Source organism: Oncorhynchus gorbuscha, linkage group LG04 (genome assembly GCF_021184085.1).
Source record: "Oncorhynchus gorbuscha isolate QuinsamMale2020 ecotype Even-year linkage group LG04, OgorEven_v1.0, whole genome shotgun sequence".
Taxonomy (NCBI): domain Eukaryota; kingdom Metazoa; phylum Chordata; class Actinopteri; order Salmoniformes; family Salmonidae; genus Oncorhynchus; species Oncorhynchus gorbuscha.
In genome coordinates this window covers 23,579,083-23,595,786 of record NC_060176.1, presented here as the reverse complement: position 1 = coordinate 23,595,786, position 16,704 = coordinate 23,579,083, and the positions used below count along the sequence as shown (strand labels likewise).

General features: G+C 42.6%; 1 protein-coding gene across 1 annotated transcript; it reads left to right on the top strand.

Annotated features, from left to right (window-relative positions):
• Positions 1-143: 143 nt before the first annotated feature.
• Positions 144-16,524, top strand: LOC124033862 (alanine aminotransferase 2-like). Its single transcript, XM_046346233.1, has 11 exons — positions 144-638; positions 4,921-5,010; positions 9,059-9,167; positions 9,601-9,734; positions 9,949-10,192; positions 11,224-11,303; positions 11,433-11,569; positions 12,088-12,262; positions 12,372-12,527; positions 12,737-12,849; positions 14,239-16,524. Exons 1-11 carry the CDS (start codon positions 318-320, stop codon positions 14,348-14,350), a joined length of 1,671 nt encoding a protein of 556 aa, XP_046202189.1. The 5' UTR covers positions 144-317; the 3' UTR covers positions 14,351-16,524.
• The last annotated feature ends 180 nt before the right edge of the window (positions 16,525-16,704 follow it).

The following is a 16,704-nucleotide window of genomic DNA, read 5'->3' as shown; positions in this document are numbered from 1 at the left end:
GTGTCACGTGTCCTACTTATGTCTGTACACTCGTAACAACCTAACAATTAAGAAACACATTTTCGATTAAATAAGCCTCGCGTCACAATCAAGCTATGCCATATTTTTGTAGACCAAATTCGACACTCACTTTGATCTCCAAACGAACACTCCTCACTTGGTTATGGCGAAAAAAACACAACTTCGCCACCTGCTGGAGAATACAGATTTCGCTCTCGGTTATCCCTCGAGCATCGCCTCTTCCTCACATACTATCGTTCTTCATTTTCAGCGGTCATTAATTTCTGTGCTTCTTCTAGCTATAACCTTCTGAGATCATGCATCGACTTCAGCACTTGGCGAATAGATCATTGATTGCACGTGTTTTTAACCAGTCTCCAGCCCTTGTGCGGACAAAGGCTTGGGAAACCTCATGTTTAGTGCAGTCCATACGACTCAAAACACAAGGACCCGTTGAACAGTATGGACAGAAGAGATTCAGTACAGCGGAGGCAACCGTGGTTTTAAGAGAGAATGGCAAGATGCGAGAAAAGAGTCTGACCATGGACACCCTCAATCCGCAAGTGAAAGCGGTGGAGTACGCTGTGAGAGGACCCATTGTCACAAAGGCTGGTGACATCGAGAGAGGCTTGCAACAGGTGACAACAACATATTTGCCTATCATTCTAACGAGCGAGGGAAAAAAAACAATAGTTGAGCTTTCTACGAGCTCATGCAACCAGCATTTACTGGCAACTAGCTATTTACACGGCCGTAACGTCGGCAACCCCCCAGCAAACAAACTAGCTAAGATTAGTCATGGATATGTGTGCTCTCGTGCTTTATATGACAAACTAGAATAGTGGACGACAGTTGGTTAAATGGCGGAGTAATGTTAGCTTACTTGCTAGTTTATATAGAATTATGTGTGTAGCGTCTTCCCTCAGTTCCGATACAATGTTGCATCATCCTCCTCGAGTCGCGATGCATCCATCCGCTTGTATGTGTGTGATAAGGAGCCAATCCTTGCTCAACCTTTGTGGTACCCCCTCGTGGACGTGGCAGTTGGCAGTGATGAGCTTTGACTGGGGGCCACTAGACAATCTACCGTCCGGGATTTTTCTTTGTTTGAATTTGGAAACGGTCCTCTGCAAACCGGAATGTTGAATACAATTATATTTGAAGTTACTCTGTCGGTTATCTGCGTAGTTGGTCCTTTTGCAGGTAGGACTTTGACTACCGACAGGAAAGTCTTAGCACAACTTTTCAAAGCACTGGTCGTCCGTTCAGATAACTATCACCTGAAGCATGCACACATTATGTAAATACTTGCATGCATACTTGCCAAACATGTACAGTGCTCATGTTTACATGGTTTTATGCCTGCTTCAAGTGATATAATTGTGAACACAACTCGGTGCTTTGAAAAGTTGGTCTAATAATACTTTCATATGGCTCAAATTCCAACCAGCAAAAGGACCAACGACGCAGACAGCCAGTAGAGTAAACTCATTTTATTATATTCAACATTTCGGCTTAAATAGGACCTGAGAGGTCCATTTCCAGAATCATACACTCTGGGAAAAAATGCTCTGACAAATGCCTTGAGGCCGATACGTAAAGCTTAATAAAGAACAGTGATCGTGGCTTCTATTTTCTTTCATGTTATTCTATTGTTACCATGCACCTGCAACAGAGATAGTTCAACTGTGCAAGTACCTTTTTGGATTCAGAATCAAACACAGAAAAATGCAAGAAGGCGCCATCTGATTCCCAGGCAATGACGAACTTTGCCAGTGAAAGCTCAACCAAAGTTACTAGTTACTAGTAACTAACCTTTAGCTCAACTGTTTTTCATGTACACCGTTGTGCTGTTTAGTGATGCCTTTACATTAATATCAGGCAAGGACCACTTGTGATCCAGACTGTTGTGTGGGGTTGTTTAGGCTAGTTTACTTTTAATGATGACTATGAGCTACAACACAGATATCCTTTTATTTACATGTAATTATATGACCTACAAGATCAGTGAACTGGAATTCATTCATTCAGACTGATGCTGTGACTGACCTATAGCCCACACTCTAGTTGAATGAAAGCCAGTCTTCAAAGTCTACTCCCACTACTCAAAATCTACTCCCACTACTCTTCTTTCACTTGAGTCTTACACTCGCTTGTTTCTCTGTCATGTTGTATAAAGTTGATTGATGTGTGCCTTGGGCAAAGGTAGTTCAACTAATAATAGCCCTGAAACAGGTGCCTTCCTAGGGGCTGGTAGGAGCACATGATCCGTGTACCACCCTGACATATACAAGACCACACTAGGGTGAGTCGCTTTGTTATGTCCCCTGCTTACTCTTGTCAAAATATGATTTAGATACTGGGCCACCGCAGGGCCATTAAAATGACATTTTAGGACTACAGCACTTAGGTTAGGCTAATACATCATGTAAAGGATGGTGTCAATTAGAGGTCGACCAATTATGATTTTTCAACGCCGATACCGATTATTGGAGGACTGAAAAAGCCGCTTCCGATTAATCTGCCAAATTTTTTATTTCTTTATTTGTAATAATGACAATTACAACAATACTGAATGAACACTTATTTTAAGTTAATATAATACATCAATACAATCAATTTAGCCTCAAGTAAATAATGAAACATGTTCAATTTGGTTTAAATAATGCAAAAACAAAGTGTTGGAGAAGAAAGTAAAAGTGCAATATGTGCTAACGTTTCAGTTCTTTGCTCAGAACATATGAAAGTTGGTGGTTCCTTTTAACATGAGTCTTCAATATTCCCAGGTAAGAAGTTTTAGGTTGTAGTTATAATAGGAATTATAGGACTATATCTCTCTATATCATTTGTATTTCCATTAACCTTTGACTATTGGATGTTCTTATAGGCACTTTAGTATAGCCAGTGTAACAGTATAGCTTCCGTCCCTCTCCTCGCTCCTCCCTGGGCTCGAACCAGGAACACATCGACAACAGCCACCCTCGAAGCAGCGTTACCCATGCAGAGCAAGGGAAACAACCACTGCAAGGCTCAGAGCGAGTGATGTTTGAAACACTATTAGCCCGTGCTAACTAGCTAGCCATTTCACTTCGGTTACACCAGCCTAATCTCGGGAGTTGATAGGCTTGAAGTCATAAACAGCGCAATGCTTGACGCACAATGAAGAGCTGCTGGCAAAACGCATAGTTTTGAATTAATGTTTACGCGCCTGCTTCTGCCTACCACCGCTCAGTCAGATACTTAGATACTTGTATGCTTGTATGTGTAACAGTATAGACTTTACGTCCGTCCCCTCGCCCCGACCTGGGCGCGAACCAGGGACGCTCTGCACACGTCAACAGTCACCCTCGAAGCATCGTTACCCATCGCTCCACAAAAGCCACGGCCCTTGCAGAGCAAGGGGAACCACTTCCTCAAGGTCTCATAGCAAGTGACGTCACTGATTGAAACGCCACTAGCGCGGACCACCGCTAACTAGCTAGTCATTTCACATATGCTCAGTCAGATTATATGCAACGCAGGACACGCTAGATAATATCTAGCAATATCATCAACCATGTGTAGTTAACTAATGATTATGATTGATTGTTTTTTATAAGATAAGTTTAATGCTAGCTAGCAACTTACCTTGGCTTACTGCATTCGCCTAACAGGCAGTCTCCTTGTGGAGTGCAACGAGAGAGAGGCAGGTTGTTATTGCGTTGGACTAGTTAACTGTAAGGTTGCAAGATTGAATCTCCCGAGCTGACAAGGTGATAATCTGTCGTTCTGCCCCTGAACGAGGCAGTTAACCCACCGTTCCTAGGCCGTCATTGAAAATAAGAATGTGTTCTTAACTGACTTGCCTAGTTAAATAAAGGTATATATTAAAATAAATCGGCACCCCAAAATACCGATTTCCGATTGTCAATATACCCCCAGTTTGCAAAATCATGCAATGTATTTGCTCTTAGACCACAACCTTGACAGGAGTAATTATTTGATCCATCACTTGCTGTGACAACTCATCTAATATACTTTTCTGTCTTGTAGGCCTAAATCTGCCTCAACAGTTACGCTGATAGAAAGAATAGCCTACTTAGATCAGCACTACACTGAACAAAATATAAATGCAATGTTTAAAGTGCTGGTCCCATGTTTCATGAGCTGAAATAATGAAACCAGAAATGTTCCATTTGCACAAAAAGCTAATTTCTCTCAAACCGTGTGCACAAATTTGTTTAAATCCCTGTTAGTGAGCATTTCATCCGTCTCAAGATAATCTATCCACCTGACAAGAAGCTGATTAAACAACATGATCATTACACAGCTGCACCTTGTGATGGGGACAATAAAAGGCCATTCTAAAATGCAGTTTTGTCACACAACACAATGCCACAGATGTCTCAAGTTGAGGGAGCATGCATTTGGCATGCAGACTGCAGGAATGACCATCAGAGCTGTTGCCAGTGAATTTAATGTTAATTTCTCTACCATAAGCCGCCTCCAATGTCATTTTAGAGAATTTGTCAGTACGTAAAACCGGCCTCACAACCGCATATCACGTGTAACCATGCCAGCCCAGGACCTCCACATCCGGCTTCTTCACCTTTGGGATTGTCTGAGACCAGACACCAGTCTGATTGTCTGGGCCTGGCTCCCTAGTGGATCGTCCTGGCTCCCAAGTAGGTGGGCCTATGCCCACCCATGGCTGCGCCCATGCCCAGTCATGTGAAATCCATAGATTAAGGTTGATTTCCTTATATGAACTGCAACTAAGCAAAATCTTTGAAATTGTTGCATTTTATATTTTTGTTGAGTATAGTTTTTCATATGTATTTGTATTGAACTATTTATTTATTTATTCATATGTGCAGAGGTATTTACAAAGTTCTCATTTTCTCTCAACGTGAATCTAAATTGTACTTTTTTTCTCTCCAGGGTCAGAAACACCCCTTCACTGAGGTCATCAAAGCCAACATTGGAGATTCGCATGCCATGGGGCAGAAGCCAATCACCTTTCTCCGTCAGGTGAGGGGCAGGGATGGGTCAGGAAAAGTGTTGTCTTGAAAAGTCATATTTACATCACCTGTCCTACCACCACAAGGTCAAATAGACTTCTAATTCCATTATCACCCTCTCTAACTGGACTGTTGATTCGGTGATCTTGCTAAGGAAATATTCTGTCAGGACGACTATCTGTTTATTCCAAATTACTAAATCAGTCATCCTTGGCTGGGCATCAGTTTGGCTGATGAGGGTGCACATCTACTGTTTTGTTTAGGCTACTATTTGCACTCTGAAACATTTAGAGGAACGTCCTCGGCTCATGGAGAGGTTGGAAATGGAATCACATTCATTACTACTTAATAATACAGTCATTTCTTAACAGCAGCACAAAATGTGTTACCTATCTCTATCTGGTGTTCTAGAAGAAAAGCATCTAAAAAAAACATTAAGCATATTCTTACTCGACTTACTGTTGGATTCCACCCAGCAAATTTGTGTTGGATAGGCTATCGGTATGAGCACAGAGTATGGTCTCTTCTCGTGAAAGTGCACATTCCAGAGAAGGGGCTACACTATGTCCAGTCTTGTGCTCCACATTGTTATAGCAATCGACTAGGGCTGGGCTATATTGAATTATTTATAATTTATGTATGATCTTCCAAATGCCTATATCTCAAGAATCAAGTTTATATATATTTTTTTCAATGAGAGTTTATGTCTGCTTATTCTCACGTTTTCTTTTTGGTCTCGTCTCATTTGCTCATTCTTTGCTGTGTGCAATGACTTGTAAGCTGTGCACCTTCCAATATACACAAACACACCAAGCCCCCCCCTCCCCGCCACTCACGTCAACAAAGATGAGAGATCACTTCTTCCTCTCTGACAAGCGGATTCAACTCGCTATTTGAGGTTTGGTTCAACAGAATTGGTCAAAACAATTTTTATTTGTCACATCCGCCAAATACAACAGGATTGAACCTTGCTATGAAATTCTTACTTAGGAGCCGTTTCTCAACTATGTAGAGTTTTTTATTTATTTTATTTTTTAAAGTAAGGATACTGAAGGAAAAATGGACACCGAAACGCATTGAGACATTATTTTACTGTACTAGAGAAGTTAACCTTTCTAACGATAACCTGTCTCAACTCTTCAAATTGTGCGCAGAGCAGACCCTACTAAAACAAGAGTATCACTGAACATTGATTCTGGAAAATGTATGCTCAATTTGTTGCGCGCGTCATTGCAGTACCATGTACCGCTATAAGTATTTTAGCCAAAGACTGTTATACTAGCTGTCCAGTATGTGTTTTTATAACTGTGCAATCAGCATAAAACACTAATAATAATGGAATTGGCAACTCATTCTCATTCTGAGAATTAAAAACAGTTGAAGACAGACAGAATGGTGTGTTCATAACGCTTCAACTCTTCTACCTTGTTAGCAAGCAAATAGATCGAAGTTGGCTAAACTTGAAATGTAAAGATTGAGAAACACGATTCTCTGGTCTGATGAAACCAAGATTGAACTCTTTGGCCTGAATGCCAAGTGTCACGTCTGGAGGAAACCTGGCACCATCCCTACGGTGAAGCATAGTGGTGGCAGCGTCATGCTGTGGGGATGTTTTTCAGCGGGACTGGGAAACTAGTCAGAATCAAGGGAAAGATGGAGCAAAGTACAGAGAGATCCTTGATGAAAACCTGCTCCAGTGCACTCAGGACCTTAGACTGGGGGCGAAGGTTCACCTTCCAAGCAGGACAACGACCCTAAGCACATAGCCAAGACAACGCCGGAGTGGCTTCGGGACAAGTCTCTGAATGTCCTTGAGTGGCCCAGTCAGAACCACAACTTTAACCTGATCCAACATCTCCGGAGAGACCTGAAAATAGCTGTGCAGCGACGCTCCCCATCCAACTTGACAAAGCCTGAGAGGATCTGCAGAGAATAATGGGAGAAACTTCCGGAATACAGGTGTGCCAAGCTTGTAGAGTCATACCTATTAAGACTCGAGGGTGTGATCGCTGCCAAAGGTGCTTCAACAAAGTACTGAGTAAAGTGTCTGAATACTTATGTAAATGTGATATTTCAGTTTTTTATTTGTAATACATTTGATTTTTGCTTTTTTACATTTGTTTTTGCTTTTCCATTATGGGGTATTGTGGGTACATTGATTGGGGGGGGGGGGGGGGGTATATCAGTTTTAGAATAAGACTGTAACGTAACAAAATGTGGTAAAAGTCACAGGGTCTGAATACTTTCCCGAATGCATTGTGTTTATATCTCGTGAATCGTCCATAAGTTTAGGCCATATCGCCCAGGGCTACATTCGCCCTCAGGGCAGCTCACTCCAGGTCTTCCATTATCATTAAAATAATAGCCCCAATGCTTGAACTTGAACTATTCGGCTAGCTGTACCAGCAGGCCTGTTTTTTAAATGTTATATTGTTGAAGTACCATTATGTGAAGTCTATTTTGCCTAATTTGAGTAGTTCTATAAAGCCTAACTCTGCACCGCCCATCTTACTTTGTCTCTAATAAACTTGCGTTGTCAGGTGGCTTGAAAGTAAATCTGTCAGTTGCCAATGACATTGTGTGCAGAGCAGTGTGTCCATGGAACTGTCGTAAAACTTTCCATGTGATTCAGTAGCTTGGAAGGCAGCAAGATTTGTTGATGCCAGTCAATGCCACTGCTATGTCACTGTCCAAGGTGACTTGTGTCCCTGGCCCCACTCCCCAATATTTCCTCCTCTGGAACCATAGAACCTGTGTGCTAATGTCATGCTGCCTATTTTACTGTGGTCAAAGGTTCTGTTCTAAATCTCATCTGCAAACATACTCTACACCACTTAGCAACTACACTGCGAACAAATAAACACAGAACAGATTGTGTAAATTACTTGTGGCTAGGCTACACTTGCCTTCTATTGACGGATTGGCCAACGTCAAGAAAATGATGCGCGCGCATGTATTGATCCGGAAGCTGTGAGTTATGATTCTGAACAGTCAGATGGCAAGAAGCTGCCATGTGGGGAATTGTAGGAGGCACGTTTCAGCAAATTTTATCTTGCTCTTGATATCTTGTTTTGACTTATTTCATGTCGATGCTAATATGGCAAAAATTCGCTAGCTAGCTATCCAACAACTGTAACGATATATTTGGGACAAGTGCTCATTGTGCAAATTCATTTGTTTTCAATAAACATTGGAGACTAAATATAGTTTAATAAACATTGGAGACTAAATATAGTTTACATGTTGTCCACAATCTAAGTCAACCCCGTCTGTTTTGCACCATAGTTGCATATGCATCGGTTTTGTTACAAAACAACCAACTTCATATTGGTGAAATGGAATTTTGTGGTATCCAATTGTTTTAGTAGCTACTATCTTGTCTCATCGCTACAACTCCCGTACGGGCTCAGGAGAGACGAAGGTTGAAAGTCACGCGTCCTCCGATACACAACCCAACCAAGCCGCAAAGCGAGCATCCAACCCGGAAGCCAGCTGCACCAATGTGTCGGAGGAAACACCGTGCACCTGGCAACCTTGGTTTAGCGCCCGGCCGGCTACAGGAGTCGCTGGTGCGTGATGAGAAAAGGATATCTACCGGCCAAACCCTCCCTAACCTGAACGACGCTAGGCCAATTGTGCACCGCCCCACGGATCTCCCGGTCGGTTGCGACAGAGCTGGGCGCGAACCCAGAGTCTCTGATGGCACAGCTGGCGCTGCAGTACAGCGCCCTTAACCACTGCGCCACCCGGAAGACCATTTTTAAGTGGCTTATTTTATGGCTGTCATTGTGTAACACCATGTATTTTCCTCCGCCTCACATACCAGTCCTTACATGCAACAAAGGCTACATACAGGAATCATAAATTCCTTTAGAACTGTCAACATGATTGTATGGAAGGATAACTTTAGTCACTTTCCTCCTGCTGGTTCACCTGGGATGCTTATGTAAAGCTATTTACATAATATGTCAAATAAATTGGCATATTAAATTGTGAAAGTGTCTGTGTGTCTTGACGGGGGTGAAGTTCACATTAACACCTCCTGTCTTTATGTTCAGGTGGTGGCTCTCTGCTCATTCCCAGAGCTGTTGGACAGCTCTACTTTCCCGGAGGATGCCAAACAACGTGCCCGTCGCATTCTACAGGGCTGTGGGGGACAGAGCTTGGGTGTGTACTGTGTGCCTGTCTGTCTGAGTGCACTGTACTCACATTCCTGTGTTGAAATAGCCTAATAATATAGGTTTATAAGCTGACCAAGTAGGAGCTTTGGCCTCCTGTGCATGGTTGCGTTCAGAATTGTCTCACTGACAAAGAACAGGATGCTAAGTTAAGCTCTAATGACATTGTGACCTGAAAAATGCAGAACCTTAGCATTGTTTTGGTTACAACAATATGCATTTGAAACATTCTTTCTGTGACCTACTGTTGCTGCAAGATATGCCTAATAGTTCATTTAAAACTGCATGGTACAGCGGAGCTAGAAAGTGTATGCACGTTGAAGTTATCTAAGCTCTCATTTATTTCCTGAAACGGAACATAAAAAACAAACATAAAAAACAAATCCAGAGTTTATACCATATGGTGTGTGTTTTAACTCCAGGGTCGTACAGTGCCAGCCAGGGAGTGGACTGTATTCGGCAGGACATTGCTGTCTACATCGAGCAACGGGATAAGGGTGTGCCTGCCGACTGGGACAATATTTACCTCACCACCGGAGCTAGTGATGGCATCGTGGTAAGTCTTTAGTTCTTGACCCTTTCAAATAATCTTCTAACAAACAAAAGAGAGTTGGTTGGTCTTTGTTTAGTCTGAGCTGTCACTGAAAGTTAATTGGATTTATTAGGTATTTTCATGTTTTTTTCCCCTCTTATAATCATTATCGTTTTCATTTGGGATGCTTTCCTACTCGTTGTTGATGTTGTGCAACGATATTCTCATCTGACCGTAGAGCATCTTGAAGATGCTGGTGTCGGGCCAGGGCCGGTCCAGGAGTGGTGTGATGATCCCCATCCCTCAGTACCCCCTGTACTCTGCAGCCATCTCTGAGATGGAGGCCGTTCAGATCAACTACTACCTGGACGAGGACAACTGCTGGGCCCTGGATATCAACGAGCTACACAGAGCCTACCAGGCTGCAAAGGAGCACTGTCACCCCAGAGTCATCTGCATCATCAATCCAGGCAACCCTACCGGTGGGTCTTGCCAGCCAGAACAATGAGATTAGGTTACTTATGTAATGTGACTGTTCAACACATTAAAGACCAGTATCACACACCCCCAAGACCAGTATCACACACACCCAAGACCAGTGTCCACCACACTCAAGTCCAGTGTCCACCACATTCAAGTCCAGTGTCCACCACATTCAAGTCCAGTGTCCACCACATCCAAGACCAGTGTCCACCACACCAAAGACCAGTGTCCACCACACTAAAGACCAGTGTCCACCATATCCAAGCATGATCATCTCAAATCTATATGTTGCAAATGTTTACCATATCCCATAAGGCTAATAAGCATGATGATTAACTTTAAGAGGCAGCTTATGTTGATACTGTACCACCATTGAAACAAGCAGGCCAAGGGTCATGATGTCAGGTTGTGTAAGATATTATATGTGGAACCCCCTCTACTCTTCTGTGTCATGTAGGGTAGCTGATGGGTGTTGATAGCCTGCATAGGAAACGGGATCTGTCTTCACAAGTTGACGTTAGGGTAAAGGAATTGGACTCCCTTTTACAATAGCTGTAACTTAATAGTCTGTCTGACACCTAACTTTAAGTCTTCCTGACTTCAGAGTCTGGAAAGGCTCCATAAGGTTGTAGGCAAGATGTGTTGACAATGAAGGGGGCTGTGCTTTTTTTGTGTGAGTGATTGGTTCGCCTCTTTCTCACTCAAACACCAACATTAACAGCCACACAATCAAAGCTCAAGCCAACTTATGTGCACTAAGAACGGGCTCCTGTCCAGACCAGTGTGTCACAGTTCTCCCTCACTGTGTACCACGTGAATCGCATCCGGCAGGCTAGTAACCGTCCGTGAAGCAATACTGTGGTCCTCTGGTTTCCAGCTGCCTCCATAATGCAGTACATGCTGTCTTTGTAGTCATGGCGTCCCCTGTACAGATGGAAGGCCCATGTAGAGTTTCCCATGTTCTCATTTTCAGCACCTGTGGTGACCACTCTCCCTCCCCTCTCCTTTCTTTCTCTCTGGCAATATCCAGGTCAAGTGCAGAGTAAGAAGTGCATCGAGGAAGTCCTCCACTTTGCCTATGAGGAGAATCTGTTTGTTATGTCCGATGAGGTAATTGTTTGCTGTTTCCAACTACCATGGTGTATTGAACTGAATGGACGCGGACTATTTCTCTCCTTTTCCAGTCCTATGAGAAGTATCAATTCTCCATTGATGTAATCCACCTATGTGTGTGTCCAGGTGTATCAGGACAACGTGTACTCCCCAGACTGTCAGTTCCACTCCTTTAAGAAGGTGCTCTATGAGATGGGCCCTGAGTACTTCAACACTGTCGAGCTGGCCTCATTTCACTCCACCTCCAAAGGCTACTCAGGAGAGTGAGTATTCACATCCACGTGCCCCTCGCACGGGGTCACTATTTCCCCCAAAGTACCCTTAAAACACCACACGTTGTCTGTGCTCACTCTGAATTCTCTGTCTGACCCCCATAAGTAGTCACTGATGTACATTACACTCTCCTATGTATCCGTAACAGGCTGTCCAGCTCGTATAGCGCCTTAGTCTCATGTATTTGATCTACAAGAACACTATAAAATGTTAGCCTTTGTGTTAGTACGCCATGTTGCCATGGGAAACGGGTCCATGCTGTGCTTTAGCCAACTCTGATTTGCGTTGTCATGCTTGTATAAATGTCAGACGGGTTGGCTAAAATCACAAGGCTACCAGGCCCCCTCCCCCCCAAAAAATGATGCCCTTGGAATGCAGACTGACTGGCTCATGGGATTATCCTTGCCATGGTTGATTTGATCTGGGATAAAGTCCAATTTGGTTCTATTGCGTGTGACTGTGAACCCAACACTAACGCTCCCCTCTCCTCTGTCCTCCTCCCCTACAGGTGTGGGTTTAGAGGGGGCTATATGGAGGTTCTCAACCTCGACCTGGAGGTCAAGGCCCAGCTGGTGAAGCTGCTTTCTGTTCGACTGTGTCCCCCTGTCTCTGGACAGGCTGCCATGGATGTCATCGTCAACCCTCCTCTGCCACACGAACCCTCCTATCTCCAGTTCCACAAGGTCTGTCATTCAATGTGGTGGTGGGGGGTTCATTTGTTAGTATTCAGTTTTGATTGCCATCCATGACCGATGTTTGACCTCTGTGTTGTGTATGCGTGTTGTCTTCCAGGAGAAGAGTGCTGTGCTTGGAGCTCTGGCTGAGAAGGCCCAGATGACTGAGCAGATCCTCAACACGGTGCCTGGGATAAAATGTAACCCTGTGCAGGGAGCCATGTACGCCTTCCCACGCATTTTCATCCCCCCACGAGCTGTGGAGGAGGCCATGGTCTGTTCACCTAACACCCATCTAGAAAACTACCGCTGAAATGTGATTCCTTTCTACACCCATTAGTGAATTTGTCACTTCTCAACTCACGCATAAAACTTGCATGGTGTAGGTACTGTGCAGCTGACAACAAATTGGCATATAATTATATGCCTCCACACCCAAAACTAGAAAAACGTTTTTTTTTTAAGTGTGTCTCTCTTCTGCAGTCCCTGGGAATATCTCCTGACATGATGTACTGTCTGAGACTGCTTGAGGAGACTGGCATCTGCCTCGTTCCAGGCAGTGGCTTCGGCCAGAGGGAAGGGACGTATCACTTCAGGTAACTGTTCAAATAGTGGAAACATTGCGTCATACATTTACAAAGACAATCATTCAGAGAAGCCTTTCAGAAAGATGTCCGTGACGACAGTGTTTTGTTTGTCCTGATTCACCAGTTGGATTTAAATCAGAATGTGACAGTAGCTAGTGATCTATAGTTGTAGTCGGTAGTTTACATACACTTAGGTTGGAGTCATTAAAACTTTTTCCAACAATTGTTTACAGACAGATTATTTCACTTATAATTCACTGTATCACAATTCCAATGGGTCAGAAGTTTACATACACTAAGTTGACTGTGCCTTTAAACAGCTTGGAAAATTCCAGAAAATGGTGTCATGGCTTTAGAAGCTTCTGATAGACTAATTGACATCATTTGAGTCAATTGGAGGTGTGCCTGTGGATGCATTTCAAGCCCTACCTTCAAGCTCAGTGCCTCTTTGCTTTATATCATGGGAAAATCAAAAGAAATCAATCAAGACCTCAGAAAATAAATTGTAGACCTCCACAAGTCTGGTTAATCCTTGGGAGCAATTTCCAAACGCCTGAAGGTACCACATTCATCTGTACAAACAATAGCACGCAAGTATGAACACCATGGGACCACACAGCCATCATTCTGCTCAGGAAGGAGATGCGTTCTGTCTCCTAGAGATGAACGTACTTTGGTGAGAAAAGTGCAAATCAATCCCAGAACAACATCAAAGGACCTTGTGAAGATGCTGGAGGAAACAGGTACGAAAGTATCTATATCCTCAGTAAAACGAGTCCTATATCGACATAACCTGAAAGGCCGCTCAGCAAGGAAGAAGCCACTGCTCCAAAACCGCCATGAAAAAGCCAGACTACGGTTTTCAACTGCACATGAATTCTCTCAACTATTATTCTAACATGTCACATTCTTAAAATAAAGTGGTGATCCTAACTGACCTAAAACAGGGAATTTTTACTAGGATTAAATGTCAAAAATGGTGAAATACTGAGATTAAATGTATTTGGCTAAGGTGTACGTAAACTTCAGACTTAAACTGTACATTGACGCATTGTAACCTAATCATTACAGTGCCACGTCTACCAGGCTCAAATTGGTCAGGCACTGACATCTCGCTTGCATAAGTGAACTAAAAAGATTTAACTGAGCTGGAAATTGCAAATATTACACTAGCCGGAGAGGAGCTAACTGAATAGCTGGCCTCCTTTCATTCCAGCTCTATTTGTATATCTTCCAGATGCTGTGTTTACTTTGCATTGATCTCTTCCTCCCTGTCTGTCTTTTGCCCGCTAAGTAATCTCTCGTGGAGAGATTTACGTGTAACAACATGCGCGAGAATTTAACTTCTGGGTATCTGAGATGACCTGCCTCGTTGTCTTACATATGATTTCCCCCTAGAATGACCATTCTGCCCACGACAGAGAAGCTGAAGGTGCTCCTGGAGAAGCTCCGGGATTTCCACATCAAGTTTCTGAAGGAGTACGCGTCGTTGGAGGAACCAAAGAGATGAGAGCACAGAGGATGACACACAGGACGCACTGAAACAGTTCAGATAGTTCCAGTTTGAGAATGTTTAACACACAAACAAAAAGAGCATTTACAGCGGTGTCGACTAACAATGTAAAGTAAAAAAGTAACCCCTTCTTTACTCTACTAGTGTAACCTATGATTGCTTGAAGTGTTATCTGATTTTTAGGAACAGTACTTGTTTGAGAGACATTTGTGCCTTTGTCAGACGAGGTAAAAGTGTGGGGAGAAACTATGCCGTCTGTACAGAGATGTTAAAGGGGCAATCTGCAGTTGCTACATACATTTTAGGACTTGTCAATTCAATTGCAGTTCAATGTACAAATTGATTCTTGAAGAATACAACTTATAAATGCTTCATAAGCTGTCGTACCCCATCAGAACACAAATATAAGCTTTGTAAATGTAAACAAACTATATCTCCTCAACATGGTTAAAACTGTAATATTGATTTCATGGATGATCAGTCCTTGCATCCATTGTTCTGGCTATGAATTTGGTTACAATTCTCCAGTCCCATCCCTCAGATTTTTATTGAAACTGGCAGTGAGGACGTTTTATTGTAACTACTGCTGATTGCCCCTTTAACACTAAAACAATGTACATTGTGATGTACGCAAAGGTGCTCCACTATAGAGGATGCACTGGGGAACTATTTTCTATCACTCCATTTTGTTGTTTTTGTGCCCGGGAAGTTATTTACACTGTTTTGTATTTTCTACCTGTCTTGAGGCTTTTCTGTCTCCTTAGAGGCATTTTGTGTTAGTGCTCTACACTGTGGGACACCGTAAGTGCAAATATTATCTTATTAACCAGCTGTACATTTCCATGTGCCAAATGGAACTGGGGAACAGAGGTTGTTTCTGTAGGTCATGGACTCCGGACAATGAGTACTGCTACATCAGCTCTTTCTGGTCCGAAAAACAGCAGGGAGGGATTCTCCTCACCATTTATAACAACATCCTGTCTCTCCAAGTCATACAGCTTTGAGTCTGCATAGCTCCCTGTTGGGCACATGTTTACCCATATAGTACCTGTCTAGCATGACACTGATCTGAGGTATCAGATGCACTTGGAGAGGTTTTTTTTTAAAGATGGGTGTGTGTGTGTGTGTGTGTCCCGTACTCTCTGCCTAGTTGCAGTATTATGTGCTTGCTATGGAAAGAAATGCAGTTGTTTGTGTGCTACTTTGAAATGAGCTTAAAGGTCAAACCAAGGGAAATGTAGGTTCTGATAATACTGTATATCGACATGTGCCCTTATTAGGCTATTTATTGCATAGATAGTTTACACATTTTTTTACTGACAGTGGCTTTATGTCTTTCATTCACATTTGTATCACACCCGAGAACGAGAAAGGGAGTACGGTGACATCTCAGACAATGGAGATGGTGGGTTGAATGCACTTCAGTGTTTTTGTTTGTAAAATGTTTTTGGGATCCTTCCGCCTGTGTCTCTTTCTGCACACTGCAAGCGGGAGGAAATGTCATTGTAAAGTGAAACACAGCATTTACACAGCATTTACAGTGAAACACTTTACAATTTCCTTTTTTTAGGTTGGAGATGAGCATAGTGACCCACACAAGGCAGTCTTAAAGCTTCAGTCCAATGAATTCAGCCAGCCGATGAACTGTGGTTCTCTGATACCGTATCATCTTCATCTCTATTTTCGTATGCAGTTTAATGCTGACTGAAGTGTTGAAGCATTGATGTAACCTGGGGAGCCATTCAATGTATGAAACTCTTGACTGACCTCAACATGAATTTTTTTAACCATTTGACTGCAATGGGGTGCCTTCAATGGCAATGAGCTGTAATTTACATTGAGTGACTTTTGAGAATGTCAACAAATTAATATTTTTTTATTAATACTATGACATTTTTAAAAATGCACATTTTCTGCTAAATTTTTCATTTTTGTGCCTGCTTTCTTTTCAACATTCTTTCTTCATGAGCTGAAAGTTATCTGGAAAAGGTTTTGGGTTCAACATCGATGTGCTTATAAATATCAAATTTCTAACTGAAATAAGACTTAACCCTAGTTTTATCTTGTCATGTTTATGTTTTGGATATTAATAAATAAAAAAAATCCCAGATTTGGATTTCTTACTTTCTTATTTCTGTTGTGTTTTGTGCAATAAATACTTTTGAGATCCATTTTGAGAGATGATTCAAATCTTTTTTTGTCTCAAACTAAGGCTGCATTTACACAGGCAGCTCAATACTGATATTTGTTTCATTGACACAAACAACTGGATTTGTTATCCCTTTCATGCCCTGCCTCCAGTCCACTTACTGATATCTGAATGAGTCACATTGAAATTGCAACAAGCGGTT

Bases quoted from the DNA above. Each gene is read 5' to 3' on its own strand.
- LOC124033862 (XM_046346233.1), top strand. From the start codon at position 318: ATGCATCGACTTCAGCACTTGGCGAATAGATCATTGATTGCACGTGTT. The intron at 5,011-9,058 runs GTGAGGGGCAGG...CTTTATGTTCAG, and splicing joins CAATCACCTTTCTCCGTCAG to GTGGTGGCTCTCTGCTCATT. The intron at 12,263-12,371 runs GTCTGTCATTCA...GTTGTCTTCCAG, and splicing joins CCTATCTCCAGTTCCACAAG to GAGAAGAGTGCTGTGCTTGG.